General features: G+C 42.1%; 1 protein-coding gene across 4 annotated transcripts in view; it reads right to left on the bottom strand.

Annotated features, from left to right (window-relative positions):
* The window catches only part of LOC118300455 (pro-neuregulin-2, membrane-bound isoform), a 65,636-nt gene that overhangs the window by 23,948 nt on the left and 25,441 nt on the right, over positions 1-16,247 (bottom strand). For all 4 annotated transcript variants that reach the window (XM_035624862.2, XM_035624863.2, XM_035624858.2 and 1 more), the window contains exons 2-3: positions 9,818-9,983; positions 8,620-8,738 (exon numbers count right to left, since the gene is read on the bottom strand). In XM_035624862.2, the coding sequence (XP_035480755.1) occupies positions 8,620-8,738; positions 9,818-9,983 (285 nt within the window). The remainder of the gene's footprint in view (positions 1-8,619; positions 8,739-9,817; positions 9,984-16,247) is intronic.

Here is a 16,247-nt window from a genome sequence, read left to right as displayed (position 1 = left end):
CACAAACACCACAGTGTCTGTTCGTTGTTTGGAACTGAATCCTGCACAGTCACCCACAGATGGGGTCACCAACAGGAAGTAGACCACCAGGACAGCTGAGGGGGGCTGAATGGAAATCTTTTATTATGCTATTAAATGAAGTCTCCGATAGGTCTCGTCCCGAGCCCTGGAAGAGTTAACAAAGCCGTGCACACAGCAAAACCTCATGTCACCTCCTGCTCACATCACTCAGCTTTTCAAGTGTAACAGCTGCTTCCGTCCACACACACATTGCAATATCCTCACTCATTCACACTGAGGGCTTAAGTGTCCCACATAACGCAGTGAGATTACTGGATATCCTAAGAAGTTAGATGTGTTTTGATTTTCAATAACCTAGTTGTTCTTGCAAAGATTTGATTGAGAGCGCCCACTTATCGCATCGGCTCGACGGGATTAGGGTGAATTAAGAGAGCAAGCACGCTTTGAGAAACTTTCCTTAGTCCTTTTATTTCTTTCCTTTTTGTTGACTCATTTCTCTCTGATTCTTACAAAATGATAGGATTCAACAGCTGCCTCTTCTCTAACACGAAAGCATATACAGTACATATCAAAGCCAGTAACTCATACCATGTATAGCCGTTTCCTAAAACCAATGACTTACTGACCTATTAGACAGCTGATTTATGTTTTATGTCCCAGACCCCTAATTTTACTTGTCTTCGTGAGATTAATGGGGGGTTTTGCTGGATTGGAGGGACTGCTCGGTAAACCTTGGTCCCATGGCTACATCAGGAAACGCATAAATACATCTGAAAACTGAGAATCAGTACTTTTGAAAGAGGCTCATCGTAGTAACAGAAGTTTTGCTCAAGTGCACATGTAGTTTCATCAATTATAGTGATTCCACGCACAATCAAAACGCACATGACAAGGCTTCAATTCTAATGAACACGTACACCTGGATTCCACAATAGAGTGTTTCTCTCTTTGCAGGCATTACGAGCCTAGTTGCAGTCTTTTTTTCTGAGCCTCATTGAAACATTTCTGTTGAAATGTCCCGCAAGTTGCAGAACATTCATCACCAACAAGAGCATGATTCAAGCCCTCCTCAGTGCAGTGGCGTATGTATACACACCTAGACCTATTTGTGACATGATGGCTAAGTGATGCTCCATGATCGCATGATGTGTGCTTACGATGCTGTGGGTGTTCATCCGCTCGTGACATCAACTCTTCCATTTACTCTGGATCTTCCCAATGTACCGGATGCTGCCCACGAACACAGAAAGGCCCGAACAATAAACAAAAACAAGACGCGAGTGTGGGTGAAGTGAGGATTTTATGACTGTGCCGAGAACTAAACATTATTGTGGGTGAACTTCAAAACAAGGCCTAAACTCTCTGACGCACGCCAGCTGCCATGAGGTAAGATGTGATGTCAGATAGAATAATAAAGTCTCATCAAAACACTGGAAATAATGAATTGCCTGAGTTTTAAACTGTTGGTTTGTTGAGCAGTTGTTCAGAGATTGTATCTTTACATTCAGGTTATTTTCAACTTCTTCACTTGTTTCTGTAGTTTCTTTTCTACACTTTTAAGATGGAGCAACATAGCTCCTGGTGTTTTTCTGTCTCCTGTTTTAAAAAAATAATATGTTTAAGATAGTTGATGTTGTTTATTTCTGTTTATAAGACAAAAAATACGAGCCCTCCCTTACGTAGTTGTTAACTTGAAAATACACACATTGAGCAGAATTTCATTACATGCTGTGAGTGACTTAAGAACACAGCATCCCATTTGCTTCATCGAGCCTGAACTGGATCCCGATTTTGTGATCAAACCCGCCAACTGACAAGACCTGAGATTCTGGAGCAATCAGCCGGCGACCCCGGAGGAAACGTCTGTCCAGACCCCAGCACACTGAGCATAATTTTGAAAAAGTGGGCATGACTAATAGCACCGAGGCTTGATCCACAGAACCTGACAAGCTTTTCTCCAGTGGCCTGTAAATACAGAACGCTTGGCAGATGTGAAGGCCTGTTCCTCTAAGACATGGCTGCTGCTGCTTATCCACAGCAATCAATACAATCGACTGGCTTACAGATGCTCCACATTCAGCCACGGCCACAACTAACATCCTTTAGCGTCATCGGAGAGGAGTTTATCTTGTCGCTTGCGTAGCAGGGGTGACTGAGTTTTGTTTTATTGCGGACTAACGAGAGACGTAGAAGGAGAGAAGGAAGTTGTTGTTTATCGTGTTCGAAGTAGTACTTACTGTAATGTTTCACCTACGCAGAACAGAGTCTTACTGGAAGACAACAAAACAGCTGTGGGAGTTTTCTTCTGGCTAGTGAATGTTTATTTGTGTACATAATGGCTAAGAGAATGGTGACGGAAGTGTATTATGACATATTTTCATACTTTTTCAATTGTGTGACTCAAAGTATCTTCAGCAAGTGAAATGAAGCCGCCAACTGGGCATTGTAGGCCTCTAGTAGCACAGCTTTTCACTAGAAATTGTATTTGCTAATTAAATGCAGTAGAAACCTACTACTGCTACTAATAAAAATAATCAATTACGTTTATAGAGCACATTTCATTTCTAAAACAATCTCAAAGTGCTAAAAAAAACCTACTAGTTTGATTTATCTTGAAAATAAATATTATTTTTTTTTACCCGTGATTTGGGCACAGGAGGCCTGGAGTGTAATACAACTGCTTCAGCAACTGAGCGTAATTTTGAGAAGGTTGTAGACTCTTCGTCCTCTAAAGGCATATACAATATGTTCAGCACGGTTTTATGACATTATTTTTCTTTTTAACAACCCATTAACAAATTTACGACTCACTCACTCAAAGTGCAAAAAATATTATCCTTTAATTCTTTAAAGGATAATCAACACAGAATTTTTAATTGTTATATTTTTATTCTCTCTAGCTGACTGATTTCCAAAGAATTGTACACGAGACAGTATATGATTCAGCATGTAAGGGGTATCAGACTAAAGACTGGAGTTGAAAGTGACTCGGGTGTCTATGGGACCCTGTTGAGATTATATCTCAACAAATGCACTTGTTTAGATGCTAAAATGTCATTTTGTTTGTCTCGTGATGGGGTGAAGGAAAATGAGTTCAGCTTCAGGATGGGGAGTGAAAACATGTAAAGGTATGTGCATGTGTATCAATGAGCGCGTGGGTGTGCATGCATGTGTGGGTGTCTGTGGGCCTGCATGTGTGCGTGCGTGCATGCGCGAAATTGTTGCTGGTGGGCCCCAGCATGACTGCTGAGGTTGGAGCAATCATATGTTCAGCTGTGATTTCCATCAACACATTCCTGGACGCTCACACACTCTCTCAGTGGAGCTGTGCACAGCACCCCCCAAGGATGTGACCTGCAGCCTGCAGACACATGACTGCCTCACAAGCGCTTATCACAACACAGCAGCCTGTAGGATAATGGCAGGCCTTAATCTGAAGCCACGTGGAGCCGAGCAAACTTTGACGAGTGTTGCTCCTTCACACTGGCCTTATAGAAAACAGTTGATGATATACTACACCGCTGTGCAGAAGGCCAGCAGGTCTTACCATGCCAGACTGATTACAGGGTAGAGGTCAGACCACATGGACAACAAATGGTCCCTGGTCCTCTACACTGGGGGTTGGGCATGAGGCTGGAACTGCACTCTCGAAAAAAAGGCAGCAATTGTTACGGAAACTGCTAAAAGGACATATGATATTGCAGAACACCAGGAGAAACATGATCAAATACATTTACACTGTACTTTCTGTCAAGATGATGCAGGTGGCAAACATGGAGTAAAGTCTCGTGGATTCAGAAAGGCACGTAAAAGTGATCCACTGATTGATCCGTCCAGTGTTTCAGAACTACAAACTGAGTATCAGATGAGTCTCAAGGCTGAAACGCTGATGACAAGCAGCTGAAACATTCAACTCAGCAGAACATCAAACCATTTGTGCTAATTAAAAAAATATATATATATATATATATATATATAAACTGACATCTTACAGAATGTGTTTCTCCTCTATTGGTCAGACAAAAACACATGAGTGAAATCCCGATTGTGAGCCACAGTGAGCTGTTTATGCTTTTAAAGGCACGACGGGTTAACTTTGTCTTAAGGTTCAGCCTTGAACACTCGTTATTTTTTTCCCCACCCAAGGCAATTTGCACACCTACGACATAATTCCGGCTCAAGAGTTACAAGGATGCCCCATTTGTCTCGCTACACAAATATTGATACAGGCTGAGTAACGACCAGCTCCTATATGTAGAATCAACAATAAGGGTTAATGTGTTTTTTTTTTGGTTCTTACAGCAAGTGGCAGTGATTCTTCCCTTCCACATTCCTCTGCATATGACACATTTTGCACTAAATTGAATTATCACTTTTTATTTAAAGAATGTGTAGGCAGCTCCCATTTAATCCCACCTCGGGGCTGTGTCAGGTCTGTCTGGCACTCCTTGTGTATTCCATGATATGGAGATCAGCTCAAGGTGCCTATGTTCAAACTCGTTGATGAAATGCTTCGCCGTGTTCGATTCAGCAACAATCGACATCAGATGCAAAGGAGAAAGAAACACAGGCACGTATATATTGCATTTACTATGATAAGCAATATAGGACATTTACCTTGCAACTTCAGGAAAAAATAAACAAGTGAATACATAATGTAAGAAAAAAAAGAATAATATATATATGAATTATGAGATACCCCTCCACAAACACACGCACACATCAACACAACATAGCAAAGAACAAGATCAATGCAGCGCAGGAGTCTGCGTGAGCTGCTGAGCCAGGTTGTGGTGGCCTGTATTCACCATGTGGTGGAGCTGAGTGATGGTTTCCCAAACTCTGCCTTCACCAGTGCAGAGGCTCAGGATGGCGCTCCCGTGTGCCGAGCTGCTTTTTTGACTTCATTATCTGTGATCGGTAGTTTTCATCTTCTGTCTGCAAGTCTCGGTGAGAGCCGATAGCTCTCGCGATTGCATTCTCCTCACATTGATAAAGACACAGTCGAGCTGTGCTAGCGTGCCCGCATGCCACGTATGGTGAGTGGTTACAACAGAGGCAGAAGGCGACACTATTACCTACAGCACCTGGCCGTGGACATCAGATACAGTAGAAAGGTGCCTCCGACAAAGCCAGTGAGCACCACCTGCATTCTAAAAATGGGTGTGAAAGTCTCCTCTGCAACACAGCGCCGGGCTCGTCTTTTTTCCTCTTCATACTTTTCCCTCTTTCCTTTTACAGCCTCTCGCTCATTCCTCCGTCTGCATCCCCTTCTTGCTCTCTGCCCAAGTGTCTTTGTCTGTTTTCTGTCATGAACCCCCCCCCCCATTATGTATTCTTTCCCCCCCTTTCATGCACGCTCTCTTCTTCTTCTTTTGCACTCTCTGTCCATCTACATCTGCACCCCTCCCCTCTCTCTCCTTCCCTAGAAGGCACACATACACAGATAATACTGCGGCTACATGCTGCTTTGGCAACATACTGCAGCAGGCAAGCGTACTCCACTGCAGCCCTTTAACACAATAGCCATTTCTCTTATGACTTTATGGATGGAAAGCAGCTCATCACATGATCCCTGCATCAAAATCCAGCGCGGCAACACATTGTTTCTGAATCCAACCTGTGTCAAAGGCAGAGAAATCCCATTACTGCCGCAAACATTCACTGTCCAGCATCTGCCCACTTTGAACACGACACGATAATCACCGCAACGTGCACCATCCGCTGCCATTTCCGTTTTATTGACGTATGTGGTTTCAGTGAAGCCCTCCCCCTGCCTATAGACATACCTCCCCTGATTCGCCCTGTCTTGTCTTCTCCCCTGAAGCATGATGGAACTAGGCGTGCTCTTGTAACACAATGGGACTTTTTTATTGAAAAGCGAACAAATACATTTGCACGCACGCACACACACGCAGACACAAACACACACACACACACACGCAGACACAAACACACACACACACACACACAGACACAAACACACACACACACACACACACACACACACAGACACACACACACACTGAGACAGACATCTAGCGATCATGGCCTATGATAGCATGATAGGACATACAATGATGCCATTGTTTGAATATCCAGGAGTCATTTGAGCAAATGCCAGTGCTGACAGACAGCCACACAAATAACACACAGAGATGGATTTACAAATATACAAAAATGTGCAAATGTGTGTTTGCAATTCAATGCAATGGGCAAAGACATACGTTGGCGTTAACGATTAATAACCAAAGGTACCCCTCATATCATGTTTTCCTTGTCTTGTGTGCTGTGAGTGAAAACACCAGTGCATTGTATCATTGCACGGTGAGGTTCTATCCATCGTGGCTACTGTACATCTCAGCCCACTCGTTCATCGCTTTGTAATATTAGATTTTCTTTGATAGTGCTCATCATATAGAGTTTCATGGGCCACCAGTTCATAAGCCTTCATTAAACACTCAGACAAACAGGTGCCACCACCAGGGATTCCCCCGACTTTTGCAGTGCCGAGCACGATTTAACCTATTTCATCTAATTGCCATTGAACATGATTGTTAGTCAGTGATGACTGTCTATCCAATAATCATTTCATAAATGTGAGTGTATGACTTGTAATCTTGAGTCACTTCCCTTTCAATATTGCATGCTAATGTTTAAACAAAAAAAAATCACTGCACTGGAATAAAGCCAAGTGTCGTAACAAGCGTACAGTCACATGATCTGGCTATAAAAATCCACTGAAGCTTTTTACATGTCAGAAAATAAAACAGAGGAAATACGCTGCCCCGTTTGAATTGTAAGATGGATGACTTCTTCACTGCACCATTGTTTGCTGGACTTTCAAGTTGGAACTACTGAGAATCCCTGTGTTTTCCAAACACAATGGGCCCTTTCTTTATTTGAAAAAGAGCCACTGCTCTAATAAAGCAGCCCAGCTTATGTCTGTTAACTGTAAACAATGACACTGAAAAGGTGGCCCTGACTAATGTGAAGGGAGGAGGGGGAGTGATTATTGTGCCTGAATGTGAAAACAAGGACACTGAGTGATGGCTGAACTCCAGTCCCTCCCTCTTCTTCTCATGCCAGACTGAGATGTCTACACAGAAACTCAAGGTCAGCAGCGTGAACGAGAGAATCTCCACTGTTGTGTCTTATGAGGCGTCAACTCAGATATGGTTCACCTTCATTACCATGAATACAAATACTGTGTGTCATCGGGCATGTTAAGTCCAATGAAAAAACACCATAACACCACAAACTCTCCACTGACTTTGTTCAACATCACATCCTCTTGTCTGCCCTGTTTCAAAGTCTCAAGACATTATTCAGCAGGTGGACTCAGAGAGCCAGCAGGAAGTTGCGATTTCTCAAGCACTTTCTGACTCATGTGTTGCCATACAGTTCTTTGACAGTCCAGCGCCAGATAACATCAGGTCCATCCTTGTAAAAGAGGCAAAGCTAAATGAAATGTATCCAGGGGCGGACCAGCCATCGGGAGGTTTGGGAGATTTCCCTGTCCATCCCAGGCCGAACCGAACCGGTCATATTACAATTTCAGATGTCAGTTACAGTCATGGACGTATTAAAACAGGTGACGGTACGGGCCTCAGCCGCGACATTGCCTGGCCTGGCTTTTCGCATCCGCAGAAAGAGCAAAAACGAAGCTCCGGTCCGGGCGTCAGTTTAATACTGTCAATTTAGAACGGCACCTCCCAACTTGGACTGCTCTGCTTTTTGTTAAATCTGATTGGCTCAGCCTGACGCTCTGCCCGGGTCACTTACTTCCTCCTGAAACAGAGAAGACCGAAAATGTTGAAACAAAAAAAAAGGTGGTGGTGGAGATGAAAAAGAAATGGGCGGCTCTCATAAAATGCTGCTCCATCCCAAAGTCCCGGGCCAAATTTTGTCCCAGTACATCCCTGAATGTATCAGCTGTGTAAGGCCCCTATATATATTTATATATATATTTTTCAGTGGCTCCATCCACCCAGACAACAAGCTACCCACAGCAGCCACACACACACTGCTGGGGAAAAAACACAAACTCAACACCTCACCAAATGCAAACAGCTGTTATCAAAACTCTTTCATCTGCTACAGTACTTTGCAAAAACGCAGCAACACACACACACACACACACACATACACACACACACACACACACGACTACTACTGAACAAGCGTGATTCTATCACACACGTTTTAGATTTTACAGTCTATAGTCTGCTGCGTTCGTTGTGTGATCGTGGCGGGCAAAGGCGCGGTGCAGTGTGCTTTTGTAGGATTTCAGGCTGCCAGCAGACTGTAAAGTGAATGAAAAACTTCAGAGATCACATCATACAGCACATTTCAATGCAATGCATGATGCAATGCGACTCAAATGCAATGCAACTCAAAGTGCAATGGACTACTCCGCTGATTAATGGGCCGGGGGCACGTGTGGACAGTTGTTCTTCATGCATGTTACCATAGTTACATGCCTGTTTGCGATGGCTCCTCTGGATCTCTCAATTGGCAAGAGAACAGTCCTAACAGCAACAACAATGCCAAGTACATCTGTGCCACTTCACATGTTGCTTAGGAGTCAGTACTCACTGCTTTGGACGTTAACAGTGCCAGTGGAGTTGTCCTTTCCCAGCGGGTTCTCCACCACACATGTGTAATTCCCAGAATCCTCCAGTTTTGCTTTGCTGATCTGGACTTTGGAGTTTTTCCTGTGGGACACAACACTCACACAGCTGAGTCAGGGGATTCGGGGCAGGGAGGAAATAGCACGGAAAAGCAACAAGTGGGAACATGGGGGACAGAGAGGGCAAGGAGCAGCATGGCACAGACTCTCTGCTTTGATACATACATCACCTATTAATCTACTCTGATGCCAAATGTGATCAGGAAAAACTTGTTACGGAAGAAAGCAGAGGACGGTACGTGTGGTAGCTACCTAGCACAAGAGGTTCCACTGGCAGCCGCTGTGGTAATGAGCATTAAAAGCATGATGAAAAGTTGCCTGAAATATATGAAGAGGGAATGGAACAGGAACATGGACGTATCAAGTGAGCTTGATACCGTGGTGCCGCTTAACATGCTGCTAATATTCCCCTGTGGTCGACTGCAGAACTGCAACAAAACATCCCCTGCAGCCCCCAAAAGCTTTTTTCCCCAATATACCACTATCATAAATGACAGAACACCTCAGACTATAATCGAGGTTCATAATAACTGTCTTTGTTATGAGATTTTAAGGTATGAAAATGCTTGGAAGGAATGGACTCCATCTTGGAGTCTTGTATCCAGTTCTGATAATACAACCATGGAACGGGACCGAATCAGTGAGCTACTGGACCTTTACATCGGGTTTTACTCTTGAAAGTAACTGCAACAATCTTAAATGTAATGTTACAGTAGTAAGTTGCCACTTTATATATGTTGTCAAGTAAAACCTGACGAGTGATATTTTTTTGAATGAACTGAATTGACAGCAGATGTGTTTTATTGTCTCTAAATGTATTTTTTAAATGTATTTGTGAATAAGCATAAGGAGATATGATGAATTGGCTTGTTTTAGAAACATCATTGCTCTACATTTTATTGAAAGAATAAGCCTTTTATTAAACAAATGTTTTTTGTCTGCAGGATGATTTTCAAATGACTTTCAAACGACAGTTTCCTGACAAACTACATGAGCACAGTCTGCTGGTAATAACAACCGTGCATCGACTTTGGCGCACCGACCTCTCTCTTCATGTTAGACTGCCCGTGTTAGGTTCACAGGACAGGGGTGATTTGTACTCACTGGCTGTTCTTTATTTTGACTTTTTTGTTTTTCTTCAGCTCGTTGCCATCTTTGAACCATCTGTAGGTGGGGAGAGGGTTCCCTGTGGCCTCACACTTAACTGTGAGCCTTTTCCCCTCGTCCACTATTATTGGATTCCTCATCGGTTTTAACTTTGGAGCCGCAGCTGAAAAGAGAAAGAGAGAGGGGGGAAAAAAATCAAACTCCACGTTATTAATCAGTATAGGCACACACACTTGATTATGGTTCAGTTCGCAACGATCACGTGTAATTTTGTGCTTCAGGAGAAACTGTGAGAAAAGCAGCGGAGCCAGTCATCATCTCTGTGGACGGAGCCAACAACTCTCTCATGTGACCACCAGATGTTGTCACTAGAGACGTTATCAACTTTGCCTCAGACTAATAAACAGGCTGGCTTTCACTGTGACTTTGCAGCTATAAAAGCACCTGAGGCAATATTTAGCACTGTGACAGCATAATACCAAGTCTGATGTGATGACGGGATTAATAAGAACAAGCTTTGATCACATTCCTGTCATCTCCTACAGTACGTCGCTAAACTGGGAACCCTGTTCATGTTATATTACAAAATCTGGAATAAAATCTGAAATGCAAAAGAAAAAAAAGGGATCTTTGTCCAAATACACACACACACACACACACACACACACATACATGTACACACAACACACTCGCTCACCAATTATTGGCAGCTGACAGCTGCACACATGTTTCGGAGAAGACTCATGGAAGGAGGAGCAAGAGAGAAGGGGTGAACAAGGGTCAACCAGGGGCTGGCCAATATGCCCCCCCCCTCTCTCTCTCTTCAACATTTACAATTTCATGCGTATGCGGACCTGTGCAACCCTACAAATTGCAGCTGTTTGCCGTGCATCACCTCTAAAGCACGACAGCAGATTAAGACAAACAAATCATGACAGGCAAAATGAGGCTCACTGTGCATAGGTAACGACTTCCATCAGACGTTGAAATACAGGCGCACCAAAATGATCGCCCGTTGTCCCCATTTTTATTAAAGACTGTCCCACTTCACTGACCTGGTAAAGGTGGCATGTCTGCACAGACAGAAAAACCCTAATGATGCAGCACTTTTCACAGGTTGTTTTTTTTGCATATTTAAGTGGACAGTTGTCATTTATTTGGGATGCAATAGGTTTTGCATAAAAAAAAACATTTTCACACACACAAAAAATATATATATCTAAATTAGCTATTGTGAAATAATCACTTTTATACTTTTCTGCAGGGGTTTGGAATCATCCCATGTCAAAGCCCCGTCCTTGTGGGTTATTCCCCCTGTCTGACAGTGCATCCTCTATATCTCCATGCCGACACTGAAGCTCCGCTCTGCTCTGCCACCTCTGGTCACTCTGCACTAACACTCCAGTTCCAACCACGGAATCTTTTTGGTACCGAACGGCCCCCTCAGTTGGTGTTGATGAACATTATACAGCGTACATAAAGTCCACCATCATCCATCTAATCCCATTTTCAGTCAAAATTGTTTTAGAAATATATACTGTTGATATAATTGGTAACAGTATAATGATCATTCACAGCACTAAAGACCTTTGGTGTTTACTGACATTTTTTTGCCCACATAAGTGATGACAGTCAGTGACTCAAGCAGCATCAATTTGCCAAATTTAAAAGGGCAACCAATGACAATTTTGAAATACAAAGGCAATTCACAATAAAAGCAGGCGTGATCATTCCTGGATATTGACTATCACATGCAGTAAAGTAAGAGAGTCTGCCTGACTGACGTACACTTTGTAATGATTTCCAGTGGAATCAAAGATAGCAAAATGTCCAATTTTAAAAAACTCACAAAGGAGACGCAGATCAATGGAAAATCCACTATTTTTAGTTCAATAGCAGCCATTTGTTTCTAAAATTATTTTGTAGCTGGTGAGACAGTGGACTTTTATCTGCGAACAGCTTCCTGTTGGAAAATGTGAGTGATCATATTCATGGAATTTGGAAAATAAAGACAAAGAGTCCAACACGGGGCAGATGTGCTCTGGTTCCATGGTACTTTGTGGACTTGATGAGCTTTTTGCTCAAGATGGATCGTTGTGCTGCAATTGGTTAAGCAGTTAGAGACAGATTTTACTGACCTGGAACAATAAAGTCAAAATATTATATTGGAAGAAAATTATATAATATTTTAAATAAACTCTGCAAGTGGGTGGTGTGTACTTAGTTCCAGATGTTCTTCATTAAAAATGTTCTGTTGTTTGACAAATGTAATGTAGTATATTAAATAGAGATCAGATGGCACAATGCCCAACGGCGGACGGTCATATGATCCCCATATTTCACATTACGCTGGTTTAGAGAAAATTAGCAATGCTGTCAGTTGTACTGTCAGTAATGACTCCGTTTACATGACACATTGATGAATTCCATAATACAAGAACACCTGTCATGTTAGCTTCATCACACATTTTCATAAACTTCATAAACATAAAATCTGGCAAGGGAACTTTTCTTTTTCTTTTTTTCTTTACTGCTGCAGTATCGAATGACTCACGGAACAGAACAGACTCCACGAGTCCAAGGTCCCGAGCCTGTACAAGTGAACTACTGTACATGGTTACAGTACCAAACACTCCGCAGCCCAAAGAAAGCCTTGTCGGTCATAGTCAAGAAAACAGCAGGAATGAGGCTGCACCATTAAGAAAAATGTTTAGTACTTGGCCTGGACATGGGTCGGTCAATTGCCAAGCAAATTAAACAAGCTTTGTCCTTGACTGGAAAAGTTACAGAAACACAGGTCTGGACTTCTCATCAGCCGAGCAGGCCAGATGTGCACAGTGGTCTGCTCCATCTACAGGATACAGTTCTAATGAAGACGCAGGTGTCCATCAAACTGTGAGATAGAGATGTCCAACATCATACTGCGCAGAAAATAGACTTCACATTCATGCTAAAGCACGATAGATTAAAATCCTCTTAATAAATGATCACAGCAGAACAAACTCTGACAGCCTGGGCAGTGATGTACAGTAGTTGCTTGTGTCTGAAAGGACATATGAGCATCGTGCAGCAGGGAGTTCAATCATGTCAACTACACTTGACATGAAGAGTGTAAATTACACTTACTTGCAGTTAATGTTTTCCAATGAGGAAATAGAGTCATTATCGTTGGAAATAAAAGCAATTTCTCAGAGACAAATGGTTATCTCATTTTCCACTGCACCAGTGGAAAAAAGTGTCAGGCGGCAATGATAAACCCTTGCCTCAACAACAGCCTGATTCTCTTCGTTTGAAGCGGAGGGGCAGCTGCAGACATGGACCATAAAAAACAAATTTGAGAATAGAAGCCTATCCGGCGTGTCAACAGCTCATGCCTTGGGTAACAGTTGGAAACCTCAGCCCCAGAAAGAGCTTCAAAAACGAGGTAATTTGATGAATTAACAATCCACTGTTCCTATTATTGAGTTAACCTTTCTGTTTTACTTCCAGGAGCTTAGGAAAGGAATCTGAGGCATGCCTTTGTGTTTCCCTTCTAGACAAAGTATCCCTGATTACTCTGGTGTTATGTCACTTCACTGCACGTTGTCAAAAGACAAATTACATGGTGAGACAGCTCGAGAAATGGGTTTTGCATGTGGGAATGGTCTGAAGGCCCTACACACTAGTCACTGTAACACAACATCTGTTCGAAAAGATCATTTCAACAGCCCCCCTCCAGAACCAATACACTTTCACCAAATAATTATCTGGTGCATTGTTTATATATGACTCAAAACGCTCCACTTCCCCTCCACTGATCTCAACGAACAGGGTTCTATAATAGGGATTTTAAATTCAGAACATTTTATTTCTCTATAACAACCAACAATGCATTTCTACTAGTTTTGGTATGTAAGACTGATCTTTAATTGACATTTTATTAGAATTCTAGTAAATCAATTCATTTTTTTCACTTAGAAACAAACAGCAATCCATCACCGTCATCATCAAATTTTATGGTATTGGTTTCAGCACACATTTTTAGATGTTTGTTTCTAGATGTGAAATGTAAAGAAATGGTTACTTTAGTTAGTTTAGTTAGTTTTTTGTTTAGTTTGTTTTATCTTTAATTTTCATTGCATCGCTAAAAGCAAAAAAATGTCATCACAGCGCATTTATGCCAAAGGACACTGGAGTTGTGGACACAAAGTTTCAGATCAACCAGATTTCAAAGTGGATTACTGACAACTGTTTCAACAACAGTGTCACTCAGCAGCTTAGTCTGTATGTGAAATGGCTGCTTTGCTAACAACTGGATGTGGACACGTTTGCTCAGTCTGCCTTATGATGGCTTCCATGTCTTGCTGCACTAAAACCAACATGGAAAGTCAATCGATAAGATACATTTTCAAAGATTTTTAAATAGAAAATGTCATATTGAAATGCGACCCCCAAAAAAGTATAATAAGATTACTTTAGTGCAGCCTACACAGAAGAAACTCACGGGGTCACTCTTGTAGTGACCACAGCACTATTTGAAATATATATATGGTAATGTCTGTCACAGCACAGACACAGCATGTTTATTTACATTCAACCAAAGCCACGTACTTTCCCTAAACTAAACCAGAGCGCTTTAGTTGAGTTAATCGAACTATAGATGGGACTGTGGATGCAGACCCCAGTGACAGTTCGTACACCTGCTGCCCAACTCCAACCAACTCCCACTAACTCCATCGAACTTCACAAATGCAGAGCTTTAAATCAAAGGAAAATGTTGCCTCTGAAAATAACCAAGTCTTTTGTCACCACAAAGTAATAACATTCAGTAGACACTACACTGCGTGAAAGCTCTTTGGTAAACCAACAATTATAAAAGGTTCATCTGCGGATTTCTTTCAAATTAAAAGTTTGTCATACTTGACATACTACTTGGTCTCTGGATAATTTCTTTGAGAATCACCATAAAAAAAACAACATTTGTTTGTTTACCTGTTTGTGAAGTTAAAACAAAAATTTGTTTGACCATGCACACATTTCTGGGTTGTTCTACTGGTATTATGAAACTGTATTTAGGTCAGTGATATTAAGAGTGAAGTTCCAATAGCAGGCTCTCTGATTAGTTTTCCCATTTCCAGTTGTTGCTAGCAGCAGCAAACCAAAAAGCAATTTTGTAAGAGCAATTCCATGAAGCAAGATCACACCTGAATTGGAAGCTGAGGTTGACTGAAGCTTCAACACCACCGCCCCCGACTACTGGTCTCGAGAAACATTTTGTTACTGAATGATTTAAGTAGTTGTGTTTCATTCCCAAAGGTGTGGTAGGTGTTAGGTCATGATAAAAAAAACATCTGGCACACAATGAAGGAGCCAAGTCTTTACTTCCGTTACTAATTATTACCAACCTCACTGAGCACGCAAACCCAGTCAAACAGAAAGGGACTTGTTGTGTTTTGTCTCAGTGGTTATGAATTGTGAGAACAAAAGCAAATCTATTCTGTGAGGCACACTTTACAGCGAGCCTAGATACTACTAGGGAAACGAGATACATCCTGTTACATATTGCATAGTTCTGATGACAGATTTGATGAAAGACCTGTAACATGTAACTCGCCTCGTCTTCTATCACAAGCAAGATTGCAAAGTCGCGCAGTTTTTTCCCTCCACTGAGTGTCTTTCCTTTCCAATGAGCACCAACGTTTTGGCCCAGAAGTCTTTTTTAGGGACCGCACAAGTTCTCCTTTTCTAACTCTGGTCTATGTCATGAAAAGTCATGCAACTCTCTTTAAAGAGTGTCAACTTTCAGACCCAGTACATATAGCTTTCCATAAAAAGGGATGTGACAGGAAATCATCATGTAGCATTGCAGCAAAGGATACACCCTGAATCAACAATTTTGAAATGTTTTGAGGTCCAAATACTGAAGACATCACAGCCAGTGAAGGAACGATTAAAGCTGAGGATTACCTGCTGTGAGGTAATCGCTATGAATACATCTGCAGAAGTATGTCCTCTGGGAACATAAGGAAGACAAGACAACACTGTATTGTTCCTGTGATGGTAGGTGATGACTGTCCGATTGACAGTCAGCCTCAGCGGGTTGTTCATACAAGTATATTTTAAACCACCTCATCCACACAGGCACATGTACACGTGCACGCACACCTTCTACCGCGTATAACGCATTATCCACGATACACAATACTGTTGCACTGAAACAACATCTTGAAGAAGTGGAAATGCATTTCAAGTCTAGGATTTATTAAATAAATGTGAAATGACAGCCATATTAACAGCCACACCAACAACAGAATAAAGGGGGAAAAAAGATGAACGAGTCTCACACAAAAGAAAGACCCAGCAAGACCTTTCAATCTGGACAACCCCCTGATACGACCCGTAGACGTGTCTCCTGAATTAGCGCCCGTACTGCGGCAAGCGCACAGAA

This window comes from Scophthalmus maximus, chromosome 2 (assembly GCF_022379125.1).
Source record: "Scophthalmus maximus strain ysfricsl-2021 chromosome 2, ASM2237912v1, whole genome shotgun sequence".
Taxonomy (NCBI): Eukaryota; Metazoa; Chordata; class Actinopteri; order Pleuronectiformes; family Scophthalmidae; genus Scophthalmus; species Scophthalmus maximus.
This window is presented reverse-complemented; position numbering and strand designations above follow the sequence as displayed.